The 22,334-nt window shown below is 44.4% G+C and overlaps 1 protein-coding gene across 1 annotated transcript in view; it reads right to left on the bottom strand.

The window, feature by feature from the left end:
- LOC120989507 (olfactory receptor 10A7-like) overlaps positions 1–21,682 on the bottom strand; it is a 64,055-nt gene extending 42,373 nt beyond the window's left edge. The window contains exon 1 of the mRNA XM_040417659.1: positions 21,620–21,682. Within this exon, the coding sequence (XP_040273593.1) occupies positions 21,620–21,682 (63 nt within the window). The remainder of the gene's footprint in view (positions 1–21,619) is intronic.
- Positions 21,683–22,334: the final 652 nt, after the last annotated feature.

Below are 22,334 nucleotides of genomic sequence, written 5' to 3'. Positions count from 1 at the left end.
AGACTGGATTACCTGTTTGTACCAAAGGAAATTGTCCAAATATGCAAAGACCCACGTATTGACTCTATACATATGTCTGACCATGCCCCCATATTCATCTCCATTGTCCCTACAACACCCCCTCCCAGGCCATTCAAATGGAGACTCAACGAGCAACTCCTTTCCAACCCAAACTTTGTCTCCAAATTAAAAAATACCCTAGAAGACTTTTTTACTCTGAATACCCTCCCTGAAACCTCCCCCAATTTGCTGTGGGATACTCACAAAGCCTTCATGAGAGGACAACTCATTAGTCTAGGCTCTTACGCAAAAAAAAACTAAGGTCGGCCCAAATAGACACCCTATTACTTCATATTAAGAAACTTGAGACCAGACACAAGCTTTCCCTATCTGAAACACATCTAAATGAACTCACCAGACTCCGCTCCGAATTAAAAAAACCTTTTGAATAATGCATCAGCTAAACACTTCCTCAACTCCCAATTTAAGTTCTATGCTCACGGTGACAAAGCTTCAAGATTTATGATGAACAGGATAAAACAAAGGAAAGCTCACAACTAGGGATGAGCGAACCCGAACTGTATAGTAAAAGTCCGTGTTCGGGTTCGGTGTTCGGCGCTTTCTTGGCGCTTTTTGAAAGGCTGCAAAGCAGCCAATCAACAAGCGTCATACTACTTGCCCCAAGAGGCCCTCACAGCCTTGCCTACTATTGGCATGGCTGTGATTGGCCAGTGCAGCATGTGACCCAGCCTCTATATAAGCTTGGGTCACGTTGCGCTACACGTCACTCTGCTATGATCAGCATAGGGAGAGGTTGCAGCTGCGACGTTAGGGAGAGATTAGGCAGATTAACTCCTCCAAAAGACTTCATTCTGTGATCGATCTGCAGCTGTGGATAATTGAAGTGCTAATATTGACTTGCTCACTTTTTTGAGGCTGCCCAGAGCGTTTTTAGATCACTTTTTTTCTGGGGTGATCGGCGGCCATTTTGTGACTTGTGGTGCGCCAGCACAAGCTATAACCAAGTGTATTTAACCATCAATAGTGTGGTTATTTTGTGCTATATCCTACATCAGCTGCAGGCTGAGCCTGTGTCACCGAAGTGCATTTAACCATCAACAGTCTGGTTATTTTTTGGCCATATACTACATCAGCTGCAGGCTGAGCCTGTGTCACCAAAGTGCATTTAACCATCAACAGTCTGATTATTTTTTGGCCATATACTACATCTGGTGCAGGCTGAGCCTGTGTCACCCAAGTGCATTTAACCATCAACAGTGTGTTTATTTTTTGGCCATATACTACATCAGGGGCAAGTTGAGCCTGTCACCCAGCGCCTAAAAAATAGACCTGACATTTCTATTCAACCAAATCTGTACTGTTTTAGCTGGTCAAGTTATTTGTAGTGACCGTAAAAGCACACTTTTTGTTCTGGGTTGAAAAACTATTCCCAAATTTGCCATTCTCAAAATAACTAGTTTCTGGTATTTGAGGCCTACTTGAAATCTATCCCAAAAAGGATATCTTACATTGAAGGTGCTGATAGTGTCATTCAGAAAAACCTAAGACACACGCTACCGTGCAGAGAGAAGTCTGATTCTGTGATTAAACCTATACCTGTCACACAGCGCAAAAAAAAACAGGTCTCACATTTCTATTCAACCAAATCTGTACTGTTTTAGCTGGTTAAGTTATTTGTAGTGACCGTAAAAGCACACTTTTTGTTCTGGGTTGAAAAACTATTCCCAAATTTGTCATTCTCAAAATAACTAGTTTCTGGTATATGAGGCCTACTTGAAATCTATCCCAAAAAGGATATCTTACATTGAAGGTGCTGATAGTGTCATTCAGAAAAACCTAAGACACACGCTACCGTGCAGATAGAAGTCTGATTCTGTGATTAAACCTATACCTGTCACACAGCGCAAAAAAAAACAGGCCTCACATTTCTATTCAACCAAATCTGTACTGTTTTAGCTGTATAAGTTATTTGTAGTGACCGTAAAAGCACACTTTTTGTTCTGGGTTGAAAAACTATTCCCAAATTTGCCATTCTCAAAATTGTGGTGAACGGGAACAATGAGGAAAACATCTAATAAGGGACGCGGACGTGGACATGGTCGTGGTGGTGTTAGTGGACCCTCTGGTGCTGGGAGAGGACGTGGCCGTTCTGCCACAGCCACACGTCCTAGTGTACCAACTACCTCAGGTCCCAGTAGCCGCCAGAATTTACAGCCATATTTGGTGGGGCCCAATGCCGTTCTAAGGATGGTAAGGCCTGAGCAGGTACAGGCATTAGTCAATTGGGTGGCCGACAGTGGATCCAGCACGTTCACATTATCTCCCACCCAGTCTTCTGCAGAAAGCGCACAGATGGCGCATGAAAACCAAGCCCATCAGTCTGTCACATCACCCCCATGCATATCAGGGAAACTGTCTGAGCCTCAAGTTATGCAGCAGTCTCTTATGCTGTTTGAAGACTCTGCTGCCAGGGTTTCCCAAGGGCATCCACCTAGCCCTTCACCAGGGGTGGAAGAGATAGAATGCACTAACGCACAACCACTTATGTTTCCTGATGATGAGGACATGGGAATACCACCTCAGCACATCTCTGATGATGACGAAACACAGGTGCCAACTGCTGGGTCTTTCTGCAGTGTGCATACTGAACAGGAGGTCAGGGATCAAGACTGGGTGGAAGACGATGCAGGGGACGATGAGGTCCTAGACCCCACATGGAATGAAGGTCGTGCCACTGACTTTCAGAGTTCGGAGGAAGAGGCAGTGGTGAGACCGAGCCAACAGCGTAGCAAAAGAGGGAGCAGTGGGCAAAATCAGAACACCCGCCGCCAAGAGACTCCGCCTGCTACTGACCGCCGCCATCTGGGACCGAGCACCCCAAAGGCAGCTTCAAGGAGTTTCCTGGCATGGCACTTCTCCAAACAATGTGCTGACGACAAGACCCGAGTGGTTTGCACGCTGTGCAATCAGAGCCTGAAGCGAGGCATTAACGTTCTGAACCTTAGCACAACCTGCATGACCAGGCACCTGCATGCAAAGCATGAACTGCAGTGGAGTAAACACCTTAAAAACAAGGAAGTCACTCAGGCTCCCCCTGCTACCTTTTCTGCTGCTGCCGCCTCGGCCTCTTCTGCTGCTGCTGCCGCCACCTCGGCCTCTTCCTCTGCCTCTGGAGGAACGTTGGCACCTGCCGCCCAGCAAACATAGGATGTACCACCAACACCACCACCTGCGTCACCAAGCATCTCAACCATGTCACACGGCAGCGTTCAGCTCTCCATCTCACAAACATTTGAGAGAAAGCGTAAATTCCCACCTAGCCACCCTCGATCCCTGGCCCTAAATGCCAGCATTTCTAAACTACTGGCCTATGAAATGCTGTCATTTAGGCTGGTGGACACACACAGCTTCAAACAGCTCATGTCACTTGCTGTCCCACAGTATGTTGTTCCCAGCCGCCACTACTTCTCCAAGAGAGCCGTGCCTTCCCTGCACAAACAAGTGTCCGATAAAATGAAGTGTGCACTGCGCAACGCCATCTGTGGCAAGGTCCACCTAACCAAAGATACGTGGACCAGTAAGCACGGCCAGGGACGCTATATCTCCCTAACTGCACACTGGGTAAATGTAGTGGCGGCTGGACCCCAGGCGGAGAGCTGTTTGGCGCACGTCCTTCCGCCGCCAAGGATCGCAGGGCAACATTCTTTGCCTCCTGTCTCCTCCTCCTCCTACTCAGCTTCCTCCTCCTCTTCTTCCACCTGCTCATCCAGTCAGCCACACACCTTCACCACCAACTTCAGCACAGCCCGGGGTAAACGTCAGCAGGCCATTCTGAAACTCATATGTTTGGGGGACAGGCCCCACACCGCACAGGAGTTGTGGCGGGGTATAGAACAACAGACCGACGAGTGGTTGCTGCCGGTGAGCCTCAAGCCCGGCCTGGTGGTGTGCGATAATGGGCGAAATCTCGTTGCAGCTCTGGGACTAGCCGGTTTGACGCATATCCCTTGCCTGGCACATGTGCTGAATTTGGTGGTGCAGAAGTTCATTCGCAACTACCCCGACATGTCAGAGCTGCTGCATAAAATGCGGGCCGTCTGTTCGCGCTTCCGGCGTTCACACCCTGCCGCTGCTCGCCTGTCTTCGCTACAGCGTAACTTCGGCCTTCCCGCTCACCGCCTCATATGCGACGTACCCACCAGGTGGAACTCCACCTTGCATATGCTGGACAGACTGTGCGAGCAGCAGCAGGCCATAGTGGAGTTTCAGCTGCAGCACGCACGGGTCAGTCGCACTGCGGATCAGACACACTTCACCACCAATGACTGGGCCTCCATGCGAGACCTGTGTGCCCTGTTGCATTTTTTCGAGTACTCCACCAACATGGCCAGTGGCGATGACGCCGTTATCAGCGTTACAATACCACTTCTATGTCTCCTTGAGAAAACACTTAGGGCGATGATGGAAGAGGAGGTGGCCCAGGAGGAAGAGGAGGAAGAGGGGTCATTTTTAGCACTTTCAGGCCAGTCTCTTCGAAGTGACTCAGAGGGAGGTTTTTAGCAACACCAGAGGCCAGGTACAAATGTGGCCAGACAGGGCCCACTACTGGAGGACGAGGAGGACGAGGATGAGGAGGAGGTGGAGGAGGATGAGGATGAAGCATGTTCACAGCGGGGTGGCACCCAACGCAGCTCGGGCCCATCACTGGTGCGTGGCTGGGGGGAAACACAGGACGATGACGATACGCCTCCCACAGAGGACAGCTTGTCCTTACCTCTGGGCAGCCTGGCACACATGAGCGACTACATGCTGCAGTGCCTGCGCAACGACAGCAGAGTTGCCCACATTTTAACGTGTGCGGACTACTGGGTTGCCACCCTGCTGGATCCCCGGTACAAAGACAATGTGCCCACCTTACTTCCTACACTGGAGCGTGATAGGAAGATGCGCGAGTACAAGCGCATGTTGGTAGACGCGCTACTGAGAGCATTCCCAAATGTCACAGGGCCACCAGTGGAAGCCCAAGGCGAAGGCAGAGGAGGAGCAAGAGGTCGCCAACGCAGCTGTGTCACGCCCAGCTCCTCTGAGGGCAGGGTTAGCATGGCAGAGATGTGGAAAAGTTTTGTCAACACGCCACAGCTAACTGCACCACCACCTGATACGGAACGTGTTAGCAGGAGGCAACATTTCACTGACATGGTGGAACAGTACCTGTGCACACCCCTCCACGTACTGACTGATGGTTCGGCCCCATTCAACTTCTGGGTCTCCAAATTGTCCACGTGGCCAGAGCTAGCCTTTTATGCCTTGGAGGTGCTGGCCTGCCCGGCGGCCAGCGTTTTGTCTGAACGTGTATTCAGCACGGCAGGGGGCGTCATTACAGACAAACGCAGCCGCCTGTCTACAGCCAATGTGGACAAGCTGACGTTCATAAAAATGAACCAGGCATGGATCCCACAGGACCTGTCCATCCCTTGTGCAGATTAGATATTAACTACCTCCCCTTAACAATATATTATTCTACTCCAGGGCACTTCCTCATTCAATACTATTTTTAATTTCATTTTACCATTATATTGCGGGGCAACCCAAAGTTGAATGAACCTCTCCTCTGTCTGGGTGCCGGGGCCTAAATGTGTGACAGTGGCCTGTTCCAGTGGTGGGTGACGTGAAGCCTGATTCTCTGCTATGACATGAAGACTTATTCTGTGCTGAGTGACATGAAGCCAGATTCTCTGTTACGCGACCTCTTTCCTCTGCCTGGGTGCCTGGGCCTAAATATGTGACAGTGGCCTGTTCCAGTGGTGGGTGACGTTAAGCCTGATTCTCTGCTATGACATGAAGACAGATTCTGCACTGACATAAGGCCAGATTCTCTGTTACGGGACCGCTCTCCTCTGTCTGGGTGCCGGGGCCTAAATGTGTGACAGTGGCCTGTTCCAGTGGTGGGTGACGTGAAGCCTGATTCTCTGCTATGACATGAAGACAGATTCTGTGCTGACATAAGGCCAGATTCTCTGTTACGGGACCTCTCTCCTCTGTCTGGGTGCCGGGGCCTAAATGTGTGACAGTGGCCTGTTCCAGTGGTGGCTGACGTGAAGCCTGATTCTCTACTATGACATGAAGACAGATTCTGCGCTGACATAAGGCCAGATTCTCTGTTACGGGACCTCTCTCCTCTGCCTGGGTGCCTGGGCCTAAATGTGTGACAGTGGCCTGTTCCAGTGGTGGGTGACGTGAAGCCCGATTCTCTGCTATTACATGAAGACAGATTCTGCGCTGACATAAGGCCAGATTCTCTGTTACGGGACCGCTCTCCTCTGTCTGGGTGCCGGGGGCCTAAATGTGTGACAGTGGCCTGTTCCAGTGGTGGGTGACGTGAAGCCTGATTCTCTGCTATGACATGAAGACTGATTCTGTGCTGACATGAAGCCAGATTCTCTGCTATGGCATGAAGAGACTGATTCTCTGCTGACATGAAGCCAGATTATTTGCTATGGCATGAAGAGACTGATTCTCTGCTGACGTGAAGCCAGATTCTCTGCTATGGGACCTCTGTCCAATTGATATTGGGTCATTTTTATTTTTTTAATTTTTATTTTAATTCATTTCCCTATCCACATTTGTTTGCAGGGGATTTGCCTACATGTTGCTGCCTTTTGCAGCCCTCTAGCTCTTTTCTAGGCTGTTTTACAGCCTTTTTAGTGCCCAAAAGTTCGGGTCCCCATTGACTTCAATGGGGTTCGGGTTCGGGACGAAGTTCGGGTCGGGTTCGGATCCAAACTATTTAATCTTAACTATACCCCCCTATTACAAGCCATACATTCACAAATTGACAATCTATACTTCCCAACTCTTTCATGGTTTGGTCGGAAAAACCTTTACACATCCCTGGTTTTGCCAAAATTAAATTACCTACAACAAGTCTTACCCCTCCCTATCCCCAACTCTTATTTCCAATCAATCAATAAGAAAGTCCGAGACTTTATCTGGAACAAGAAAAAAGCACTCACTAGCCTTCATATCCTCCAGAAGCCTAAGTCCGCGGGAGGTATCAACCTCCCTGACTTAAAGACCTATAATTTGGCCATCTTAATGTCTAGAGTGGTAGATTGGTTTAGGGAAACCCCTTCCAAATCTTGGGTGGGCATGGAATCATCTTTTTTCCACTCATCGTTTAGAACCCTCTTAATTCGCCCTGCACAACCCCTCCCAACCCATATCCAACAAAATCTTAATATTAAAACCACCCTGGACGCATGGAATGAGTTCCAAAAATCAGCTATAGCAGTTCCATTACCCTCCCCCCCTTACCCATATAAGAGACCTTCTTTGTATGGCCCCGCTGGAATTGTCGCAAAGCCTTCCACTCCCAATCAGAAACTCCACACTACCAGTGATCTCCCTTTTTGATGAGGATGGAAAACTGAAAGACCGACACTGTATTCAAACCTTATTCTCCACATCTACTCCTTCCATATTTTTCATAAGTTTCCTTCAATCTTTTATTTCTGATAACTTCCAATATAGCGAGTTGCTTAGGCCCCTAACTTGGTTTGAGAACCTCATCTGTACAAACCCTCCTCCCCGGAAACTCATCTCCCTCATCTATAGGAAACTCACTTCTCCTGTTAATATGCCTAAACCATCCTTTATTGGCTCTTGGGAGAGGGACTTGGGTTCACCGATTACCTTAGAAGATCAATACCGCCTCTATATAGAACCCCATTCTTCATCCAGATGCGTCAGAATCCAGGAAAACTGGTATAAAGTCCTCACTAGGTGGTACAAAACACCAGATATAACTTGCCGCTTTTCTTCCTTGGGTTCTGACGTATGCTGGAGATGTGAATCCGGGAAAGGGACGTTTTACCACATTTGGTGGACTTGTCCATTAATTAACCTATGGTGGTCCTAAATTTTTACACTCTGCAACTCAATCTGTGGTACACTTCTTCCTCCCTGTCCCAAGTTGGCTCTCCTGGGCCTGCACTCTCACCTTTTCTTCCCCATATCACTTAAATTATTCAAGAAATTTGTTGTCAGCTGCCCGATTATTAATACCTAAATACTGGTTGACCCACGACCTTCCCCCAATTGAACATTGGCTTAACAAAATTGATTCCATCTACAGGTTCTGAGAAATGTCTGCTTGGGAAAATAACTCTTACAGATTCTTCAGCACTCTGTGGAAACCCTGGCAGGTCTTTAGGAAATCATCTCTGTGTATCTAATCACTTGGGTGATGTTACCCATGTGATATAAAATGATATTTGTCGTATTGAGCAGAAATCCACACGTTCTGTTCTCTTATTATTTTTATTACTATTATAATTTATTATTATTTTATTATCTCTATTGTTTTCCACAATATTGATTGTAAGGTAATACCATGTGACACATTTTAGTGTCTGTCACCATTTGCTTGCTTATTCGCTATTTTTGTTGTAAAATTTAAACAGTAAAAATATTTATAAAAAAAAAATATATATATAATCTGTCCTATTCTTGTCAGTGGAAAATGGAGGACGGACCCATTCAAGTCAATGGGTCCGTCAAAAAAAACGGATGCACAACTGGTATGTCATCCATGTCCCTGTCCGTGTCCGTTTTTTTCTACAAGACCTTGGTGCAATAAAATTACACTTTTCATTAACCTTCCTTTTTTTTCCCCTGTCAGACAAAAAAAAAGGAAGACACAAGGAAACACAACTGAAGCAAAATTGGACATGGACCACTGAAGCCAAATCACTGACAGTGAAAAAACACTGTTGTGTGCATGAGGCCTTAGAAGAAGAAACATTTACACTGAATTACATCATCAATATTGTGCTGTATTGGAAGTGGGAAATTAACACAAATTCTAATTCAAACGATAATCATTTCTATTAAAATCTGAAATAATTCATTTCATAAGGACGTTCCTGATTCATTATCTTTAACAATGTTCATTCCCAATGATTCAGTTTCATCATCTACTATGCTGACTGAGGAGAGAAACCACAGGAGGAATGGAGAGAAGTGAGCTTAGAAGGACAATGTGTGATTAACTGTGAGATGGCTGCCGTACACATACTGTATCATACTGAGTCTGACTATAGAATTTTTCGCTGAGATCACATCCTGGTTATATTTATACAAAATTAAAAACGTATTACTGCAGACTACAGAGCATGAAATTGTGGACTGATTAGATTACTTCTCCTCTCATTCACACCAGGATATGGTAGATTTCACCTCTGAGTCTGACACCATGCCTTAGACCAGGGGTCACAACATTCCTCCTGCTCCTCCTCATTGCAACCCCAGAGAATCCTTTCAGTTTCATCCTCTGTCATCACTTCCTCCACCTTTTTTTCCCCTAAGAATAGCCAACAAAACCACATGTGCTATGGAAAATACTCAAAATAGTCTCCCTTATGATTAATTTTGTGAGAACAGTCCATAAAGAGGAGGTTCAGGGAAAGGCACAGGACCCAAAGCATAGCTGTGGTGGTGGTGCTAGTAGTGGCACCTATAGCCATAGTGTTGTTGACGGTAGGGGCATTGGTAGTGAAAGTGGCACTCGGGTCAAATACAGAACAGGAATTTGGGAATCAGTATTGGGGAGGGGGAGGAGCCCAAGTTGACCTATCACAGTCTGGTGAAAGTGGTATGGAGAGTGAGAATCATAATGGCAATGTGTTGGACAGGACCTGGGAGCCAGATCGGCATGCTAAGGATGAGGAAACATCAGAGGAGGGTGGTGATAGGGGCAGCAATAAAGAGCAGACACAACGTACGGCTATAATATCCCAAGATTACGAAAAACTGAGACATCACCATAACAACAAGGCCAAGCCCAATTAACATGGTCACATTTGTATTGGTCTGGTTTGCACAATAGGCATTTATATGCTTCATTCAAGTCCTCCTCCATGGATGTCATCCTATTCCCAACAGAAGCAGGGCAGAGTACAACTGGGCAAGGTGGTCAGCAACAATGGAAGGAAAGTCATGGCCATGCTGAACCAGGGGGAAATAACATATGCTTCCTGCAAGGTGTAACTGATAAATGTAGTGCTTTAAGAAAAACAAAACCAAAAAAAAACTGTGGCTTGCAGAGGGTGCTGACAATGTTTAGGAGAATGTTATTTGGCATTTCAACCATTCTTATACAGCAGGACTTGCAGTGAAAGATCATTCGGCCATTACAACGCTTGATTAGTAACATTGAAACTTGCTGGCATTCAACCTTGCTCATGCTATAGCATCTTTAGGAGGAGCATGAAGCAGTGAATGATTTTCTCATGTACCAGACCACCTCAGCAGGGAGGATGTGATGTTTGGAGGACAGGCAGTGGCAGCTCATCCATGACACCTGTCAAGTACTCAGGTCCTTTAAACAGGCCACCAGATTTGTCAGTAGGCACAAATGCTGCATCAACAATGTCACTCCCTTGATATTTATTTTAGAGCAGATGCTTATGCTAATTTCACAGGGGATGGTTCAAGAAGTACAGCTTATGAATAGAGAGGAGTGAATATAAATTGACAAAATGGAATTCGATCCGAATTTTAGGAAAAATGTGATAAGTCCCGAAGTCGAATTTCCTCACGCTTTCTGGTAACAAATAAAAAGAAAATCTAAAATGACTTCTGCACATGTTACAAAGTGAAAGTAAGAAGCCCGGGAACGAGGGAGCACCCACAATGCCATGCAGACAGCCAATCAGCAGATAGCCAGCCCTTGTGATGTCACAACCTTATAAAAACTGTCAGCCTGCTTGGTCTCCACCATGTTCCAGTGAACATAGTGCAGGGAGAGACGTTACAGGCACTAGGGACAGTGATTAGGAAAGACTTTATTGAAAAAAAAAAAAAAAAAGATTGAGCTGTTTATCTTGTAGGAAATTCATAGTCTAGGGAAAGGATAGGGAGGCATTATACACAGTGCTGGGAGAGATCAGGGACCAATAGGAGAGTGTTATATTGAAGAAAAACAAAAAAGCGGCACTTACTAAAGATGGGTTTCTTTATTCCAGAATTCTTACAATACATCGATAAGGGCATGGGGCGGATCAGCACACCGCAGGCATGTAACTTGTGTCGACGGCCGGTTTATATTTAAAAGTGGCAAAAGTGTTTCTGGAGCTGGCAGAAGTAGTAGCAGAAGAAGGAGAGTGATAGCAGCAGTCTCAGCGACAAGCCAGACCAGCAACCCAGCTGTCCTTGAATGGTTGACTTGGTCTTCAACATCATCTTAACTGACATCAGGCACCCCCAGCCAGGAGTTGGTGGGTTCCTCTGACACCATGCTTAGTTGGCATGGCCCATGCCCCCACCTGTCTTGAACCTGCTTCTTTCATTTTCTGTTCTTTCTGCTTGGGAAGTATTGTATGCTGTTGGCTGTGCTCCACTTTTCAGCGAGGACAAGCTTACTGAGGACAGTCAGCAGCCACTGCCCAGCCAAGATGTGAAGCAGAGATTCCCTGCTTACTCTGATAGTCGGGTAAGTAGCAACAATGTGTTGCGTGGGAGCAGCTGTTGCGAGCGGTGAGAAACTGTGCGGCCTTGAGTAATGTCAGTGACGTGCAGACAGTAGTGGATGATGATGTAGCCTATCGCACGTGGGAGTCGGGTCAACAGGGGGCATAATCATCATTAGGGGATGAGGGTGGAAGATTACACGTGAGGCAACAGCTGAGCCAGCAGGGTTCTAGTGTGGCCGTGAGTCAGCAGGGTAGCAGCGGTGTGAGGTGTGCAGCCAAACGTGCATGCGGTAGACCGGTCACCGGAGGATGTCAGCATAGCTGTTTGTAGAATATGTGGGCAGAAGGTAAAGCGATTCCAGGGTGCCAATGTTGGCAACACTGCCCTGCGTCAACACATGCAGCATCGCCATAAAGTGGCCTGGGAAAACCATGGTGCTAATGTAGTGGTACATCCTGATGCAGCAACCGTTGCATCACCCAGTGGCCCTCACCCCTTCTCCAGCAGTCAAGGCTCCACCACCTTAGCAAAAGGGAGCTACATTTCATTTTCATTATCTACTGGTCCTGATGCTCCTGCTCCTTCCCCTCCTACTCCTCATCACGCTTTTTGCCAACGATTGATCACTGAGGCGATTGCAAATAGACAACAGTATGCGTGCATTCCTCCAACGGCGCAGAAGCTGAACCTGCTCCTGGCCAAGTTGCTGGTATTACAGTCCCTCCCTTTCTATGTGGAGCACTTTTCAGAGATCTGATGGCTTGTGCCGAGGCAAGGTGTAGCGTTTCAAGCCATCATTACTTCTTCAAAAATGCTGTACCAGCCCTGCACACATATGTTGGGCCAGTCCTTCAGCCTGTCGGTGTCTGCTAAAGTTTACGGCAGCGCCAATGTGTGGAGCTGTAACTACGGTCAATGAAAATATGTATATGTCCTTTGCGGCCCACAGGGTAAATGTTGCTCCTGCCCAGCCATACTTGAAACTTGGCCAGGTGACAGCACTGCCGTCTCCGCCTTCTCAAGATGTGAGACCTGCACCAATGTCCTCCTCTGCCTCCTCAAATAAATAATAATAATAATAATATCCTCGTCCTCAGCCTCCACTGCAGGCACAATTTGGAGTGCTCCTCTAGCATACCACCTATGCAGAGCACGGTGGTGCCACGTTGCTGTTCACCTGGTTTGCCTGGACCAACAGAGTCACACTGGGGAGAAACTGTTCTGCGTACTTCAAGAGAAAATTGAATCCTGGGTCTCTCCTCACTAACTGAACATTGTGTTGGTGCTGCATCAAGGACGGCTGACCCATGCTCCCTGCATGGTGAATGTCTTTAATCTGGTTATAAAGTGGTTCCTGAAGTCTTCCACCCAATTGCAAGACATCCTGAAAATGACCAGGAAACTGTGCATAAACTTCAGCCACTTATTACACTGCAAAACTTGAGCCCCAAAGGCAGAATAGCGTTCCACAACATCGCCTGATATGCGATGTTTCCACCCATTGGAACAAAACCCTACACATGTTGGACCGACTGTATGAGCAGAGGGAGGCCGTAAACAATTTCTTGATGATGCAAGTGGACAGAGGCACTCCTCTGTGTAACTTCGATGTTAGCCAGTGGCAGCTCATGCGTGACACCTGCTGTTTGCTCAGGCCCTTTGAGGAGGCCACTTTATTTGTTAGTCACCAGGATTACAGGATGAATGACGTCACTCCACTCCTTCATGTCCTGGAGCACATGCTGATAAATCTGGCTGGCCAGGGAACAACAGACATGGCGCCTACATTTCACGTCCACCTGAGCTGAACTGGAGGAGGAGAAGGAAGGCCAGGCAGAAAACCAGGACACTCCGTGGCAGTATGCAGTGAAGATGGAGGAAGGGAGTACTGTGTGTCTGAGATTCTTTGCCCAAATGGCCAGATGCATGCTCGGTTGCTTGTGTAGTGACAACCGTTTTATCACCATTCCACAGAAGGATGACTACTGACTCTCCACCATGTTAGACACTCAATACCAGTCCATAATTGGGACTTTTTTCCCACCTGCTGAGAGGGAGGATAAACTCGGCTACTATCGAGACATCCTATGTAGTTAGTTGGTTGCTGCCTATGTGCACAATCACCTATCTTCACTAAGATCTGACTGGGGGGGGGGGCTCTGAACTCACATTCCACTGTCATGACTGCTGGAGTGGGGTTGAGGAGCAGGAGTAGCACCAGCTTCATCAGCAGCAACTTAAGTCTGGAGTCTCTAATGAGCACTTTTCTTCACCATTATGGGATCAGGGCTGCATGAAAAAATGCACAATAAAGAACTTGCTGTATGTTTCCTGAACACAGAGATGATAAGTGATGCTGATTAATAGAGAACATTGAAATGAATGGCCAGAATTCAGTGTGGATGTGCTCTTGTGGCCTCCAGTACTTGGGAAGAAACCTATGAAAATTAAAAACATGTGTACAAGAACACATAGGTAATACTAAAAAAGAGATTGGAATCACATAGTGTTTCTCTGCATTTAAAAAAAAAGTTCATGTTAAAAATTCTAGAGGGCTGAAATGTATCAGTGTCGATTTAGTGGTAAAGAAATGGAGAGATGGAGATCCAGTAAAACAAATCAATCAAAAAGAGGTGGATTGCATTTACTGTATGAACTGAAGAAGTGTGTGAATGTGGGCTAATTGAAATTGTTTTATGAATTTTAAATGCATTTTTAGTAGTAATTTTACATTTGCAATACATGTCTGTTTGTTTTATTTATTGGTACTTGTGATTTATAAGTAATTGGCCATTTTAACATTTGAATGAGCTATGTAAGACCCACCCATATGCATCTAGGGGTGTCATTTAAGATCGAATAACATGGAAGATACTAAGGACTTTAAAAAAGTGTGGCAAGACCTGGGTCGGACTTACCAGGACTTCTGGTTTTATTATATGCGTGTTTTATATAATATCCTGTAAGTATAATAAATATCCTTGGCTGAACCTAGTGTTGCAGTACTTCACTATCTTGGATCTTCTCTGGTTTGTCTATGAGAGGGATTACAGGAGAAGGAAACTAGGACACAGAGAGGCAACGTGGCCAACTTGCAGTGATTGTCTGAGTGCTCATGTGGATAGGAGGAATTTGGTCTTCCCAGCTGCTTTGGATTTAAAAAATGATGCCAACATAAAGTAGACATAAGGGGAAGTAATAACTATTTTATGAGGTTTCACTAAAAGTAGACAAATTGAAACTTTTAAAAATGTGAATTTTCCCAAATCTTTGGTATTGTTGTTTGTTTATAAATAAAGGTGAAATATATTGACTCAAATTTACAACTCTCATGAAGGACAATGTGTCATGTGAAAACATTCTCAGAATGCTTGGATAAGTAAAATCATTACAAAATAATTACCACATAGAGTGACACATTTCAGATTTGTAAAAAATGGCCTGGTCAGGCAGGTGAAAACTTGGCCGGGGAAGAAGGGTTTGAAAAAAAAAATATCATCTGGATTGTAAAACACATATTGTACACTTGTATTGTGGTTAATCCCCCCCCCTCCTTTTCTTCCATCCCACACCAACACTTGAACTTTCTGTAGATGCCCTGTCACTCAATTTAGCATAATATTTCAGGTACTGAATCCAGTACTCCAGTACTCTGGATTGTAAAACATGCATTGTATGCTTGTATTCCATTTAATTCTTCCTATACACACCAACAATTTAACTTATTCAATGTATGGAGATTGCATGTCACAGATTCAGCCTACTATTTCAGGTGTTTTCATTCAGAGATTTGAAGTGGTACTCTCTGGATTGTGGGAGAGAAGGGATGCAAATTAGCTCTTAACAAGCTCTGCCTATAATGCCACCAGATGTAAGGCAGCTATCCTACAAGTCAATGTTCAGCTCTTAAAATAAGCCTTGAGACATGACTTGGATATTTAATAAGCCAGCACCTCATCTGCAGACAGCTGTTTCAGGGTGATTGCCCCTCATCAGTGCAGAGCAGAGAATAATGGCTTAACTGGGTCAGAGGCCTGTGTCCAGGTAAGGGGGGAACTAACTCTTGCTTGTTAAGAGCTCATTTTCATACCTTCTCTCCCAGAATTCCAGAGGAGCATGTATAGCCTATAAGTCTCCTCACACTGATTAAGGTGCTCTCTCCCTAAGGAGAGTTAGTTCCCCCCTTACCTGGACACAGGCCTCTCACCCAGTTAAGCCATTACTCTCTGCTCTGCACTGATGAGGGGCAATCACCCTGAAACAGCTGTCTGTAGATGAGGTGCTGGCTTATTAAATATCCAAGTCATTTCTCAAGGCTTATTTTAAGAGCTGAACATTGACTTATAGGATCGCTGCCTCACATCTGGTGGCATTAGAGGCAGAGCTTGTTAAGAGCTCATTTGCATCCCTTTTCTCCAGGAATTCTAGAGGAGCATGTATGGCCTATAAGTCTCCTCACACTGATTAAGGTGCTCTCTCCCTAAGGAGAGTTAGTTCCCCCCTTCTCTGGATTGTAAAACACACATTGTACACTTCTATTTTGGTTAATGCTCCCCTCCTGCCTTTCTGTTCAAATGATAAAAAATAGCTGATTTTGAGGTTCTGCAGCAGCCGTAGCAGTATTATAAGGCAGTATCTGCAGCTTGAATGTACTGCCTATGCCAGGCACACCCAGCCTCTGCTCCTCACTCCCTGACTCAAAGCTTTCACTGCCCTTAACTACTGTACACAATTATTTTTCTTTCTAGCTTTTCCCTTCACTGTCCCTCACACTAGAATAGAAGCTTGATAGTGACTGTACACTGTCCCATAGACCCATCCACTTCCCCTTTAAGCACAGAATGAAGTTCTGCTTGTTTTCTGAGGGCACCTACCTGCCTGCTGCAGCACTGATTGGCTCATACATGCGTAGCCTGTGAGCCAATCCGGATACACCCCCCCCCCCCCCATGTACTTCCTTTCAGGTAGAGATAAGCAAAGTTTGGAAAAATTTGATATGGATGATTTGCAGAAGTTCTTCAAGAGATTTGATTAGTTCTGAATTTATGTGTCATGAATTGAGATAAAACTGGTATACGCAGGTCACTCTGCCTAATCATACTGTATGCATCCCAGTTGATGGTCCAATCTCAGTGTGAAGGCTTGGAACTTAAACTGCAGGGACAGTGCAGGGAGACTGCAGGGAGATAGTATTGCCAGGTGCATTACATTATAGTCCACCCACATTCATAATTAATCTGTTCTGTAGGTCCTGTGTCATCAGTATTACAGGCAGTTGTATTTTTCTGCCGTCTACATCACTGTGCAGGGCAGAAAGATTCATAGCTAATCCTTTCTGTTAGCTGTAGAATTACTGTGCTTCAGTTTTAGAGGTCAATAAAAGCATCAGGTCTAATTTATTGCCTTGGACCTAACCGTGCGGTGCCCCAAGATTCAAGTAGCAGCTCTATGACAGAGCGGGGAAGGTAGCAAAAGCAGCAGCAGCTATAGTCCCATAAGTGAGGACAGTGGTGGCAGCAGTAGTGGTGGAAGTAACAGTGATAAAAGTGGCCCCATGACAGTGTGGGGAGGGGGGCAGCAGTAGTGGCAGTAAGGCTGTCACATCACTGTTTATGTTTCCGTTCTTCTGATCCATCACAAGAACATAAAACAAAAAAAAAACTATTCTGTATTTTGAACATCCATAAAGCCTCTTTCAGACTGACCCAGTATTTTGTCAGTGTTTTGCATCAGTATTTGATCAGTAATTGTAAGCCAAAAACAGGAGTGGGTCCAAAACAGAGATAAAATGTAATCAAATTATTTGTATCTCATCTGTGTTTTGGACCCACGATTATGTCTCAAATACTGATGCAAAACACTGACCAAACACTGACTAAAAGAACGTATTAGCTACAATTAATTTGGATCGAGTTGGTGGAGTGATTTGTGTGGTTGATTCCAATAACCAACGACACTCTTCCCATATGGCAATAATCCAGGTGCCAGGTTTCATCCATTTGCATACCTCCCAACTTTTTGGACGTTCAAAGAGGGACACTTATGGCTCATTGGTGTGAAAGATCCATTTTTCATGCATATCTATACGCTTCAATAGTTTTCTCTTACAGAATAACGCAAAAATTATCTGAATATATACATTTTTACAATTTAAATAGCATCAAATAATGTAATAATATACAAGGTGGGCTCTAATATACAGATAGGAACTAAACAAACACTTTCTAAATCAATATTGTAAATGGAATAATTAAAATGTATACCTCAGATCAAAAAGAGGGACATTTATGGAGAAAAGAGGAACAGAGGGACTTGGGTCAAAAATAGGTATTGTCTCTCCAAAAGAGGGACACTTGGGAGGTCTACATCCAGCAAATTCAGCCCATCTTGTTTTAATCCAAATACATGGAGTTATTTGACCCCAGGTGGTCTCGTCCAACTTCCTGGAGGGCCAAGTGGCGTTTAGCACTAACTGTTTTGTGATGCCCTTACATGTCTACACACACGCTGCACTGAAGGGGCCACAGTGTGCCTACCATTTGCCGACAGGTGCGCGTTACTTGCTCAATGTCGTTCGTCATAGGGATCGGGGATTGGAATACTGGAGCAGACTCATTTATTTAGTAAAGGATTAATGTGTTAGGTAAAAGACTAATTTATTTGCTAAAATACAATTAGTTTCGTTATAAGACTAATATTTTCGCTAAAAGAATACGTTTCCAGATAAAAGAATAATTTTTCGGTCAGAAAACAATGATCAACTCATGGACAACTCTGCTAAGAATCAATTTATTTGCACTGCCCACAGTGTGAATCAGGGCCTAATAGTATTGCTTATCTTTTAATCAATGTGGACACGCCACAAACAGTAGAATGAGACAGGTGTATCAACCCAATTTGTGAATCGGGCCTAATAGAATTGCTTATTGTAATGGTGCAGAACCCCAAACAACCAGACAGAGTTTAAACAATGGTGGATTTATTAAAAGACGGCAGTACAGTCCAGACCAAAAATCATATGCAGGTAATCAATCCAAATATTAAATTGTGCAGGAAAACTCACAATAGACAGCCAGACCAGGCCAAAGTTCATATGCACAGAAATAGTCCGTGTAACGTAGGACCTAGGGACGAGACATTTCCAGGGTCCGATCCGCGGTCCAACACGAGACAAACTGTTCCACATAGAAGTTTCCCACAGGCAGTCTCTAGAGATGGATTGAGGAAGTCAGAGGTTAAGCACAGGTAGTCTGGAAGAATGTGAACAGCAACATACACCCGGGTTGTCAAAACAACAGTGGGCACTGACCAGCCAGGGAGATCACCTCTTAAACACCTGCTGGCCAATCACAGAGTGCCATGTGTCTATTCCTCATAGGCCATATGATTATCCTAATCCCTGACACTTGTGCGGCCTTGGCTGGTCATTGTTCCCTTAACCCATGACTGACCTCTAATCTACTAGAGTTTATGTACAGGTGTAATCCCCGTCTGCGGCCGGCGTAGCAAATAAGATGTGCATACGTTCGACCGCGTAACACTTTGCAAACCTCCTCATGAGCGTGCACACGGACGCTCAAGCGGCCCAGCATGGATACGCGATTGCGTCAACACGGACCCCGGAATCGCTAGTCAGACCACACATGGAGTACTGTGTACAGTTATGGGCTCCTGTAAACAAGGCAGACATAGCAGAGCTGGAGAGGGTCCAGAGGAGGGCAACTAAAGTAATAACTGGAATGGGGCAACTACAGTACCCTGAAAGATTATCAAAATTAGGGTTATTCACTTAAGAAAAAAGACGACTGAGGGGAGATCTAATTACTATGTATAAATATATCAGGGGTCAGTACAGAGATCTATCCCATCATCTATTTATCCCCAGGACTGTGACTGTGACGAGGGGACATCCTCTGCGTCTGGAGGAAAGAAGGTTGGAACCAAAGACCTGTCCCGCTACTCCAATGGGGTGCCCCGCAGGCTGAGCCCCACGAGAATTCCTGGGGGCCCCAGTGGACCGCGAAACAGGAAAGTGTCTTACACTTATCTATTAATCAATGTGGAGACACCACAAACAGTAGAACTAGACAGGTGTATCACCCCGCTTTGCAAATCTGGGCCTGATAGAATTGCTTATCTATTAATCAATGCATTTATCTATAACAGAACAGATTAAGTATTATTAGCATAGCAAGTGAACTTTATAAACACCCCTATATTTAGATTGCCTATTGAGACTAAGGGGCCCCTAAGCTGGCGGTGGTTCCGCCCAAGTTATGAAGAGGCGTTGGCCCCTTTATAACTTTGGCAGATCCTCCATCAGTTTTAAATGTAAGACAGCTTCTTAGCCAACGCCACTTCCACTTTTTTAGACCTGACGTGAGTGGAGGGAAGTCGCAGATTGTGGCGCAACTAGGTGTTGTGACGCAATATAGGCCTGAAATATGCCTAATATAGGTGTATTTCAGCTTAATAAATGACCCCCTAAGTCTGATTCACAGTAAGTCTATGTATAACAGAACAGATTATGTATGAATGGCGCAGGAGGTGAACCAGATGCACACGGTAATTACACTAAGCCTGCACTGTCCCTGAAGTCTCACTATGCCCTCCCTACAGTGTCTAAAAACTCTCCTTACAATCTCCCTACACTGGTCCTGCACTGTCCCTGCAGATAATGAATGTTGTCTGGGCCTCTTCACTATGACGTCTCTATGCCAGCAATGAGAGGAAGAGAAAAGTAAGGAACTGTTGAGAACATCGTTTCATCACTGAATGCAGAAGAAGACAGACTAGAATTTTGATCACATGAGAAACAGCAGGGGGCACTATCACATAGGAAATGTAATGAACATGAAAAAGGAACAATAGTTAATTGCCAATTTATTTCAAAACTTTATTTTATTTATACAATATTTAATGAATAGTGAAACTTTTGTGGGAAAACTCATTTAACTAAAGCACAAGTAGAACTCTTATTTTTTAAATAAGACAACATTTAATGCTCTGTATTTTTACTTACATATAAAGCCTGGCTGTGAATGTAATTTATAAAATAAGCATTTTGTAAAATGTATATTTGTTATTTGCCTCAACATTTGCTCCTTTATGCTTTTTCTCCTTGGAGATTTACTACTGTACAAACTCCTCAGAACGTGACTGTCCTCAGGGCTTAATCTTCCAGGTTATAATAGTCGGAATATCAGCCAGCTTGTCTTATCTTAATCATTTCATCCTTACGTAAAAATTGTATTTTGTTTCATTTTTTCACCATTGCCAAGATCTCTCCCTGCTGTTAATTGATGTCAATGTTCTAGTTTGTTTTTAGAGGTTCATTGTGTAACATTTTTTTTTACAGCAAAAGAGCTTTTCTAGCTTTAACATTGGATATAAATAGAAAAATATTGAAAAAGATTGACGGCAGAAAAAGACCACCTGGTCCATGTAGTCTGCCCTTATATGATTTTTTTTAAAAAATTTTTATCTTGGGATAGACGTGTTTATTCAAGTCATGTTTAAATTCATTTTCCCAACCACATCTGCTTGAAATGGGCTGTTATTCCACCATTATGGGCTGAATCTTAATGGGAGACTCATATAAGTCAGGACTATGAAAACTAGAGTACAGATTGTTGTATGTGACTCTACACGACATTTCGGCTTGTGCTTCGCAAAAGTGATTTGTCAGGATTAAGATATGTCCAATGCACTTATAAACTATAAATTAGTTGTTCTTTTCCAGCATGGGTGTAAATATAACAAGCTCGATGGCTGACATTATCAGGAAAGGAATCCATATCACTAATGTGAACAGAGCCTTAGTTCCTCCAACCTTGTTGTGGTCACTTTCCCAATCGTGCTATTCTCTATCTAGTGTGAAGACTTCACTTTGTGTCCTAAATTGTTATTTCTTCTGTACTGAGCATTTGTCATAATGTAGAATAGTATGTGTTATATTGCATTTGGATCTTTAAAAAATGTAAGTTACATGGTCAGAATAGAATTTCTGGAATATATCTTACTTTATGAAATGGAAGTCAACAACATAACTACAATTCAGCTACTTGGCTTTCCAGGGCTGAATAGTTTCAGAATTCTCTTTTTTATTTTTATTTTCGCTCTTTACCTTGTTGCCATTTGTGGTAATCTTTTGGTCATCGTTCTGGTGTCCTACAGCAAAGAACTCCATCGTCCCATGTACTTCTTCCTGACACAACTCACCACATCGGACATCACCCTGACCTCAGCTATTACCCCAACCACGCTCCATGTGATCCTGAACTATGGCTTCTCTCTGCCTCTTCCAGCTTGTTTCACCCAGTATTTTATTTTTACTGCTTGTGAATGTCTGGAATGTTTTCTTCTGACAGTGATGTCCTATGACAGATATCTGGCCATATGTAAACCTCTACATTATCACTCTATCATGACCTCTTCTCTCTGTATGAAATATATTATTTTATCTTGGATTCTTGGCTTTTCTGTTGCATTAGTTTTAACTGTGAATATCTCCCAGCTTCAGTTCTGTAGGTCAAACATCATCGACCACTTCTTCTGTGACATTAATCCCTTAATAGAACTGTCTTGTTCTCATGTACTAAGAATGAGGCTACTGGCCACATTCATGTGCATTCCCGTACTCTTGTTTCCTTTTTTAATAGTTGTGGTGTCTTATGCTTATATTGTCCACACAATTCTCAGGATGCAGTCAAAAACTAGAAGCCAAAAAGCATTCTTTACCTGTGGTTCCCATCTAGCAGTGGTGACTATATTTTATGGGACTTTAGTTTCCATTTATTTGACCCCAGAGAGAGGAGAGTACACTGCCTTAAGAAAAATAA

This window comes from Bufo bufo, chromosome 1 (genome assembly GCF_905171765.1).
Source record: "Bufo bufo chromosome 1, aBufBuf1.1, whole genome shotgun sequence".
Classification (NCBI taxonomy): Eukaryota; Metazoa; Chordata; class Amphibia; order Anura; family Bufonidae; genus Bufo; species Bufo bufo.
This window is presented reverse-complemented; position numbering and strand designations above follow the sequence as displayed.